Below are 10,161 nucleotides of genomic sequence, written 5' to 3'. Positions count from 1 at the left end.
TTTTCTTTTGCTCAAGGCTGTTAGCAGAACACCGACACCAGCAGACAGAACTCCTGTAGGACCCCTGGGGTGACCCACCCACGCTGTGCCCGCAGCAATGGGGCACTGCAGGAAAATAAAGTCAAAACCACAAAAGAGCTGATTCACGAGCCACCCGGCCACAATACCTACACAGCTATTTTTTTTTTTTCTTCCCCAGCATGGAAGTAATAGTTAATGTTTCATCATCAAGAAAAAGCATGTGCAACATTTTTTTGCATTGAGATGAAACACTGTAAGGGAGTCCCTACCGAGTAGATAATTTCCCTCTGAGTAAGGCCCACACCTAATAAGTTAATAACCAAGGTTTGAAGTCCTTGACAATAACAATCCTATTATACATTTGAATTACAGCACAGTAGTCAGAAGGACTGGAGGCCACAGAACCAAACATCCAGGCTTTAAATCCTTTAGATCCTCACTTGTCACCACTGCAGCAAGGGATGTGATATATAGATCTGAACCATAAAAAGTTTCTCATTTTCTTAATTCTATATAGAATGATAAACATCAAGTTTATTCTTCTGCCAGCCCCGAATGTTCCCCCATGCTGTATTTACAGCATGGGGAAAACATGTCATCTGAAAATTTCCTAATTATTCTCTCCATTCTTAGGCTAAAAATGTCTGGGTTTTTAAAGTCATTAACATGAAACCCGCACTGTGTGCTCTGATTTTGTGAATGAACATTGAAAACAGCTAGCAGAGAAACCTCAAGAGGGGAAGAAGGAGGAAAATTGAGAAATCTTTTATTATTAGATATCTGTTATGGTGCCGCCAAGTCCATCACTAAACCACGTCCTTAGGTGCCACATCCAGTTTTCTTCTAAATACCTCCAGCGATGGTGACTCCACCGCTGCCCGGGGCAGCCTGCTCCAGTGCTTGACAACCCTTTCTGTGAAGAAGTTTTCCATAATATCCAATCCAAACCTCCCTGGCAAAACTTGGGGCTGTTTCCTCTTGCCCTATCGATTGTTACCCGTGAGAAGAGACCGACCCCGCTTCACTCCAGCCTCCCTCCAGGCAGCCGTGGAGCGCGATAAGCTCCCCCCCCCCCCCCCGAGCCTCCTTTTCCCCCGGCTAAACGCCCGCATCCCCTCAGCGCTGTGCAGGCGGTCGCGGCTGTTCCTGCGAGCAGCACCGCGCTCTCCACAGCGCTCCTTTAACTCCGGTCCCACCCCGCTCCCTTCCCGGGCCGCCGCCGGGGGCGGTGCGCGCTCCGCGGCATGGCGGGCGCTGCGGCCCGGGGCCCGCTCCCGCTGCCCTGCCTGCCCTTCCTGCCCTTCCTGCCCTTCCTGCCCTTCCTGCTGCTGCCGGCCGCCACCGCCGAGCCGGAGCTGCGCTTCAGGCGGCCGGCCGAGGCCCCTGTACGGCTCTTCACCGAGCCCGAGCTGGCCAGATACGACGGGCACCAGGTAGGGCCGGGCCGCTGCTCCGCGCCGAGGCCGGGCCGGGCCCGGCGGGGCGGCCCCCACAGCCCCAGCGCTGCCTCCTTCCCCAGCGCTCGGTGCCCTGGAACCGCCGTGAGGCTCGGGTTTCTCGTGCTCTGCTGCTGTGCTGCTCCTCGATCCCTCCCGCCATGTCGTTCTGGGCATCACTTGCTTTTTGGGCAGCGTGAGAAGTTTGGAGGCACCCGTGTGCTCCTGGGTCCGGCCGGCAGCTGCCGCGTTTGATGCTGCACACACAGGATTAGACAATTGGGTGCCATGTGCCTGTTTTACTCGCTGCTTGTTTGGCAAGGTGCTCCTGCCAGGGAATTTCAGATTACCATGAGCTGGAGCCAAAGTTAATTTTCTCTCTGTAATTCATTAAACCATGTACTTAGACCCTTTTTTTCAAAAAAACCTCCACGATTATCAAAATAACAAGACAATTTTAACTGAGTGTTTAGCTTCCTGTGACTCAAAAGTCTCAGCAGAACTTGAGATTCAAAATGATAAAGTCCTGTATTGATACACATCTGCTTCTCTTTTGAAATGCTTGCTGGCTGACTTTTTCAGGGTCTTCTCTAGATAGTCTAAAGAGACGAACCAATGTCTTTCTAAAATTACATCTTATGTATAAAACACAAAGCAGAAGCACTGGCTTATTAAGTAAAGCAGATGTCAGCTGATCAGATTTACGTGTGTTTATGTATTTATCTTTTTTTCTTAATCAAATAATGCTGTTGGCCACACACCCTTTTATTTTGGGCAATATCCATCTGCATTAGGGATAGAAAGATGCAGCTGACAATCTTCAAGCAGACTAGTGTGCAGACAAGAGGTGACTTGCAAAAGGGACATGTCTTCTATGGTTGTGCTGTTTAGATTAAAAGGATTCTCTCACTGCTTATGCATGAATCCTCAAAGAATACTGGGGACAGTTTAAAGCACAAGCAAGAAATGTCGAGAGAGGGAATGTGTGTGGTGGTATAATGAGAGTAAACATACAAGAGAGAATTTGTGTCCTGCGAGCTTGTGGATTTCACAGCTAAAACTAGCTGCTTTTTGCCTGTGCTTGAATGCTGAGGATGAATTGATGGCTTTCTCTCCAGGAAGGACAGCCCATCTACCTGGCAGTGAAGGGAGTAGTGTTTGATGTCACCTCTGGAAAAGGTTAGTGTGCTTCTCCTCTGTTGTCTACTTTGCTTTCATATTATTATTCAGTCATTTGTTTTTAAATATTCCCAGTGTACTGGAAGCCTGCAGTTCAATTGCAACAAAAGGAATACACTTTTTCCTCTTTTAAAGAACCCCCACTAAGGTTTTGTCTACGACATGTTGACAGACAAGCCAGCACTCTGCAGGTAGCTTGGGCACTGCTGACAGAAACATGGGAAACACAGAAGAAACCTGCCCAGACCCCTGAGTCCTTGCCAGATTTGGGGTCAGGCCACATGGAAGCTGCTGCTACGGCATTTTATTGCCCTGGGTACATGAACTGAGCAGATCAAAGCTAACGTGGATGTACCCAAATGGCTCTGTACAGTATCAACACTGCTGCAGCTGCATCTGTTCCTTTTGTGCTCGTGTTCACTCCCCTTGCTGTTTTTGCCTTCCTTAAGAACTACAAATGTTTTCATTTGAACTCCTGCAACTTAATCCAGATTTGCTATATAAAGTTTGAAGGGACCATGAGGGTCTTAGACACTTGCCTCAATGTCATCATAAGTAAACTAATGGCTTGTTGCTGTGTTTGTGCTAACCTTGTCTGGGCATACACGTTGGGTTGGCTGATCTTCAAATCCTAAATTAGACAAGGCTTGCAAATTCTGAAGTCTACAAACATCTCATGAGAATGTAAAGCACAACTCCCTAAATAATAGGTAAGTTTTAAGAATGCAGTGTAGGAAGTTCAACAGCTGCATAACTCCAAAAGTAGGAAATCCAAAGTCAGTTCTGGAAAGAAGAATCTTAGGCTTGAGTTGCTGCTTTCAGTTCACTGACCTGTAACATGCTGGTGAAAGATAGGGGCTGAACATACCCTGGACATTGTCAGATCATCACTGGATTTTTTTTTTTTACTTTTTCTTTTTTTTTAAATCTGACAGAATTTTATGGAAAAGGAGCCCCATACAATGCTTTGGTTGGAAAAGACTCAACAAGAGGAGTTGCAAAGATGTCTCTGGATCCAGCAGATCTTACACATGACACAGTAAGAAAATGAGCCATCAGTTTCATTCCATTTTGCAAGTTTTTATTATTATGCAAGATGATGAGTGATGATTTTAAATTGTTTGTATTTATATAAGTCGATTCACATATTTGAAATCAAAATTCCATTAGTACTCTTTAGATACATAAAATACTGCTCATGAAAGGTGCTAACAGCCTTCAAGAGGAAAGTTTTGCATTTGTGGAATCAATACAAATTCTGTAAGCGTGTAAAAGGGAAATCACCTCCTCTTTAAAAAGATGCTCACAAAGCCAGTAAATCCTTTCTTTGTCAGTTGGTTTGGTGTATCCTGACATGGCAGTGGATGCTAGCTCTGGTGGTGGGCTGTTGGTTGTTTGACCTGAACACATTAAAGTTTTGTCAAGGCTGAATTTGAATGAAAAGAATAAAATTACAGGCTATGCTATCAATTTTGTTCATCATGCTCTGCAGTGTAAGCCCAAAAGCTGACCCTAAGGTTTACAGTAGTCATTAAAAAAACCCCCATGTAAATATCTCTATTTTTATTTCTTTGAGACAGGACTTTAAATTTTCTATTTCCTTTAGACAGGACTCACAGAGGAGGAACTGAAGTCCCTGGATGACATCTTCAATAATGTTTATAAAGCCAAATATCCAATTGTTGGCTATACTTCTCGGCGCATTCTGAATGAGGATGGCAGCCCTAATCTGGACTTTAAACCTGAAGATCAGCCACATTTCAGCATTAAAGATGAGTTTTGAGGAACATTTTTGTACCTAGAGAACGCCTGGGGAGAAGCACAGCAGAATATTAAATAAATTCCCTCTGTTGTGGAGTTCATTACTACAATTAGCTATCATGACTCAGTTTTCTGCTCAGAAAATGGGTGTGTTTACACACATAGCATAGAGGAAACAAACAGAGCTGTAGTAGTGTCATACACCTGGGCTGTTTGCTGGGAATTAGGGGAATTATTTAACCTGCAAGTTCTTCCTGCCTGGATTTCTCTCTTAAAAAAGTGTATAATGTAAAATTACATTCCTTAGAAGAGAGAAGGAAGTTTTTACTAATTGAAATATGACTGGTCTTTTTGTAAATCCCAAGCTGTTTCCCACTCCTTGGAAAAGTGTAAATGAATTATTTGGACTAGCTAACATCAATTCTCTGTCCTTCATGTGAATTTAGGTATCACAAGTACAGACAGGTGCAATAGGGGCTTACATTTTAAAAAGCATTATGGGGTTTAATATTTGATAGGTTTGAGAATACTGAATATAAAGCCACTTAGTCTCCTCAAATGCAGTTACTGTGGAGTATTTCTGCAAAGCCTACAGCTGTAAACAAAAAAATCTTTTTTTTCCACATGAGAAATACTGTGACACTTAAAATAAGATTATTATGTTAGGTTTGGATGAATGACACTTTAATTTTTAAAAATAATTATCGAAGATGTCTTCTATATTGTATTATGATGATTTCCTTCTACCTTCTTCCAATCTTTCTCTGACTAAAAGAGGAAATCATAGCCCACTGTTTGCCACATACTCCTACAGCACAAGTTTATTATAGCAGTTTAGTGTCCTGTGGATGTTGTTAGCATTTTTATATTAACAATTTCAGCTGTCATTTTTTATGTCTCTTAGTTTTTCTTTGTTCTTACTCTGGCTTCGTCACTGCTGTTTTAATGAAGCATGCAGTGCCATGTTCCTCTTCCTCTTAATCTGATATAAAACTGCAGATCCTGCAGGGTGAAAGCAGATCCCCTTTATGGGGGATTTGCAGTATTTCAGCAACAAGAGGACTCTGAAGGCCTGAGCTGTATAAATTCTGCTAACCACTGACTTCCACTAACTTAAGTAGAATGTGAGTTGTGCCGTACGTGGATTTATCTGTCACTGTCACCATTTTGATTGATATGGGAAAAACTAAGCAGCTATTCCCAATTCTGTATATAATAATACAGATATAATAAAAATACGATTCTGTGGTGTTATTCTATTTCTTAAGCATTTTGGTAATTTTCTATGAAGTGAAGATTTTATTAGATGATTCTCCACCTTCTAGTTTGCAGGGACAGCTGCCTGTCAGCTGAATAATAGAAAAGCTGTTTCTATGTATCTGCTCATTCTTTCACAATGTTACAGATTTTATACTAGATTTGTTTTGTGTCTTACCATTAGACCACTTCATTTGCACGAGGGACTCCATGGGCCCCCCCTGCTGTTGGATGGTGCTCTGGGTAGAAAAAAATAAATCAGCATCTAAGAAATGACTGTTGCTTCAGATAATTGTTTTTGTGTTATTATTTATTATTATTACTGCTGACTTTTTGATTAGAGACCAACAGCAGCTGGGAATTTGCTGCTTGATAATACGCGTTGTCGTTTTGGAAATTCGTGTGGGTTTGGTGGTAATGGTGGTTTGATTGTTTGCCAGCACTTCAGAAATAATCTTTCAGTGCCTACTGTTGATTTTGCCCTTCTCCTCCTTTCCTTGCATGCTTCCTGATGGGGCAGCTTCAGTCATTGTGCTGCTCTGATGACTGTAATAGTCTTTGCTTCATCTGGGATCTCGATATCCAGCTGCATTTCAGAAGAAACCCCTTATAGCTCGATTGCAGCTCATCACTGCTGAGTGGCTCAGTGTTCCTGTTCTCTCCCTGCTTTTCCTGTTCTCCCTATGAAGTCACCTTTGCTGATGTCAAAGCAGGTAGCTCAGCTTCTACTTGTACTAAATTTCAGGTTCTTTTCAGTGAGGAAATGCTCCTGTTGCACCAGGAAATGGTGATATTAAACCCCCTCTTGTAATGCAAGATCCTTGCAAATCCAACCTGCTCTCACCTGTGTCTGTCAGGGAGATGCTTTAGTCTTTCCTTTCTGTTATTAAAGACAAGGTTATCACAACTGAGTGCATTTTAGAATGCAAAACATTTCCTTTTTGGTTTTATTTCCATTTGGAAACTGAAGGTTTCACATTTAATCACTTCCTAGGCTATTTACTTGGGTTTCCCACTCAATAGAAGTGTTACAACAATAAGGCTTTAAGTGGACTTGAATGCTTTAAATGCATTCAGAGTACCACAGTATTTCTTTTAGTATTAATTTAACGACACTATTTTATGTCTAAGGTTGTTTTACTTGCCAGTGGCCTGAAATTTATTTTGCTTAAAAGCCAACTGTCTGCTCTGGCTGCTTTGTTCAGGCAGCTGCATTTCCCTGACCTCTGTATTATTCCAGTGAAACAGGTGCCCTCATGATCTATAAATTGCACTCAAAACAAGCTGTGCAAAGCCCTACTGTAGCCCTCCTACTCCACACCTCCTTTGGAGAGTGTAGAATTTCTTCTCAATTTGCTTGCTGCTTTCAGATAACATTGTAAATGTCATTATTTTTGCTGTGCTGCTTCCAGCATGCATCTTGCTAACTTAACAGTGGTCTGAGGTTTTAATGAATTGCTGCACCAAGAATTGCCTTACTTTAGTATTTAGTAATAGTTTACTCTTCAGGATGTTAATTATCAGATGGGTTCATTCACCTAGAGGATGCATAATCTGCGTTGGTGTTTCCCACATGGCACTCTTTTCAATAGTCCCTCACTTTGATCCTAGCACATTTGTGACAGGATAAATTCTATCATCCCTACTTTAAGAAGGACTTCTCTTATTAATGACTGAAGCATTAGCACTACAAGTGTAAGCAACAAAAATTCAATAAAGGGGTTGTGAAATGCAAATCGAAGTATTATCTTTTTTTTGCAGTTGTAGAGACTGCAGTGAAGAGAAATCCTACTAAGAATGTGTTATTAGTTACTGCATCCTAATCTAAACAAGACCACCTACCAGAATGCAGGGACTCTGAATCCTGCAGACTGAGCAGCTGAGATTTTTCCACATAATGTGGATATGGACACCACTTTTTGTAGCCCTTTGCCAAAATATGAGTCTTTCATTGACTGAAACAAATCAGTTTTTGTATAAGTTTTCTTCTGCAGAAAAGGTCTTATGACCTTTTGAAAACTGCAGCCTAGGCTCCTAACTTTGTGGTCTGATGGTACAGACCTGTATGAATGCCTGTGCATTCATCACAACATCAGTGCAGGAATCAATGTGGGATCACATTTCAGACTGCACTTGTCAGATCTGCCAGAATTTCATGTTTCAGTAAAAATTAAAAGAGGATGCTTATCTGTCTAAGGATGGTGCTTTGGAATGGGAGAAGCCTCAACACAGTTTGTAAATCACCTCCTGTTATTGTTGTTTCATAACCACTATTAGGCAATATATTCAACAAATGATAGTTTGGAAAGGTATTAAATTGCGGTAGTTCTCCCTTGTAAGACTCCCAAGAACCTGTAGAACAAGAAAAAATGGTTTAGATGACTTTCACATATGTATTCTGTCTCTTATAGATGAATATTTTTTTCTGAAATGGGCTCAATGTAATTTGCATTTGCTCAAGAGAAAATGGGAGAGATGTGGAAAGATTCACATAGGAAACCCAATGCTAATTTTTCAGCTGATCTGGTTGAAGTGAAAGGAAAAAAAGTGAAAAAGCATCTGACTACTTCTGTGAGGGAAAAAGCTGCCATTCAGAAGGATTCAGCTGCACATCAGGAAGATGTGCTAAGCAGCAATGATTAGTATTTGCATATTTTCAGATGAACACTGGATATCTTGTAATCCCAGAACTGACGTAAGTGATGACAATCATACACTTTGTTACCCATCATCCATTTATGCCTTTGCCTAATGTTTTCCTGACAATACAGGAAAAAATACACAAACCATGCAATTTATATGACAAATCTGTGCCCCATAAGTAATATTCATATAAATGCACATGAACCTATAACCTGAAAGCTTTTTAGATGGTATACAGAATGGCAGTTTTCAAACTAGTCCTTGTCTGTGAATGCTTTGAAACAAACAAAAAATCACAAAACTTTTAGATTTGTAGCACTTCACTCAGAGCTCTGTGAATGCCAGTTCAGACAATTATAATGTACAACGTTATCTGCCTGCTCTCATAGAAAAATCAGTGCTATATCAAAAGGTGACTTTCCCCCCCTCTATTCAGTCAGAGTATCAAAGAACTAGGTGTATGATAGGTGGGCATCACTGCTAGAAGTACTCTAATAGGATAGGCATGATTTTGACCCTGGCATGTCCAAAAAAACCCCTAATCCAAAAAACAGGATAGGTGGGAAATGAGAATTTATCTTAGTGTGCTACTGGGACGATTTACGCTGGCAAGGTAGATCTGGCAGAGCAGGTCTGATAACAGTGCTTCCTATTTTAGCTTCTGTCAAATCTGACCAATGATAACAATGGAAACTTGTACCCTTACCCATCTGTTGGTCTTTACATAACACCTGCTGGTTTAGCTTTTTTCTTTCTGTTCAGTAGAAAGTGTGAGTCCTGGTTTAGTTGTTTACAAAACTTACACTTAGATCTTGGCTTGGGTAATCTGTTGATGAGAAATCCAAACTAAGAGAACCAGAGATTAATGTTCTGTGAAAAATAGAGCTTGTGCACCTGGATGAACTGCAGAGCCACAGGAAGTACTCTTGAATAAACAATTTCTATTACTGTTTCCTGTAAGTTATTTGTAGCCGTTGCCATCAGAAATTCTGTACTGTTGATGAATGCTCAGATTGCCATGTTCTGCAGTACTTCTTGACATGACTCTTTATCATTCTGACATATTATCCTTCTGAGAAGTGAAAAGTTTAGAAGAAACTGGGTGCAGGCCATCTTGGAGATAAGCCAGTCAAGAAAAATCAAAATACGACCTAATTTTCCCTCTACTTAAAGAAACCTCTCTGAAAAAGGAAAAGAAATCATCGTCCCCGTGTCTATATTTTACCTTCCAGATTTTGCTGAAAGTTTTTTCATACTATCTCCTGGCAGTAGATAAAGCCTTGAAAAAGACTTGAATCTAACCCTTACATTGTGAAAATTTTAATCCACTTCTTGGCATATCTCGTGGGGCTTTAAAGATTACGACAACACAGATAGCAGAGTACAAAGAGTCAAACACATGAACTGACTCAAACCAGGCCTAAGCTAGTAGGAATGTCTGAATGTAGAGCTGAAACTTAGAGCCTTTCACCCTTGTTTTGTAGACAACAAAATCTTTGAATGAAAAAAAAATTCCTTAAAGGTAGCACTTGTTTCAACCAGTTTGGGCAGACAGAATTAGGTGATGACTGAAAACTTCCTCCTGCCGTGTTCTGTGCTGCTTTGCAGGGATTCTAAAATCATTTGTGTTGGATACACAGAACTTAGTTACCAAGCAATTCACTGCCTGGAGGGTAACTTTATAGATTAAACTGATAATTGGTTCAAAATAGCAGTGGCAGATCAAGAGTATCCTAGGAAGGTTATTTGCCTCGTTGAGGGCTGTGGCTACATAGCCTTTATTTTACACTGCAGAGCTGTTTTGGTAATGATCACAGATAAAAGTCCAGGTGAACTCAAAATTATTCATTTCATTCATCCCTTT

The 10,161-nt window shown here is 41.1% G+C and overlaps 1 protein-coding gene across 1 annotated transcript; it reads left to right on the top strand.

The window, feature by feature from the left end:
- The first annotated feature begins 1,225 nt into the window (after positions 1–1,225).
- Positions 1,226–5,946, top strand: NENF (neudesin neurotrophic factor). Its single transcript, XM_069009575.1, has 4 exons — positions 1,226–1,454; positions 2,576–2,636; positions 3,572–3,675; positions 4,243–5,946. Exons 1-4 carry the CDS (start codon positions 1,266–1,268, stop codon positions 4,417–4,419), a joined length of 531 nt encoding a protein of 176 aa, XP_068865676.1. The 5' UTR covers positions 1,226–1,265; the 3' UTR covers positions 4,420–5,946.
- Positions 5,947–10,161: the final 4,215 nt, after the last annotated feature.

This window comes from Aphelocoma coerulescens, chromosome 3, assembly GCF_041296385.1.
Source record: "Aphelocoma coerulescens isolate FSJ_1873_10779 chromosome 3, UR_Acoe_1.0, whole genome shotgun sequence".
Taxonomy (NCBI): Eukaryota; Metazoa; Chordata; class Aves; order Passeriformes; family Corvidae; genus Aphelocoma; species Aphelocoma coerulescens.
The sequence above is the reverse complement of the archived record's forward strand: the minus strand, read 5'-3'. Positions and strand labels throughout refer to the sequence as shown.

Bases quoted from the DNA above. Each gene is read 5' to 3' on its own strand.
- NENF (XM_069009575.1), top strand. From the start codon at position 1,266: ATGGCGGGCGCTGCGGCCCGGGGCCCGCTCCCGCTGCCCTGCCTGCCC. The intron at 2,637-3,571 runs GTTAGTGTGCTT...TAAATCTGACAG, and splicing joins TGATGTCACCTCTGGAAAAG to AATTTTATGGAAAAGGAGCC. The intron at 3,676-4,242 runs GTAAGAAAATGA...TATTTCCTTTAG, and splicing joins CAGATCTTACACATGACACA to ACAGGACTCACAGAGGAGGA.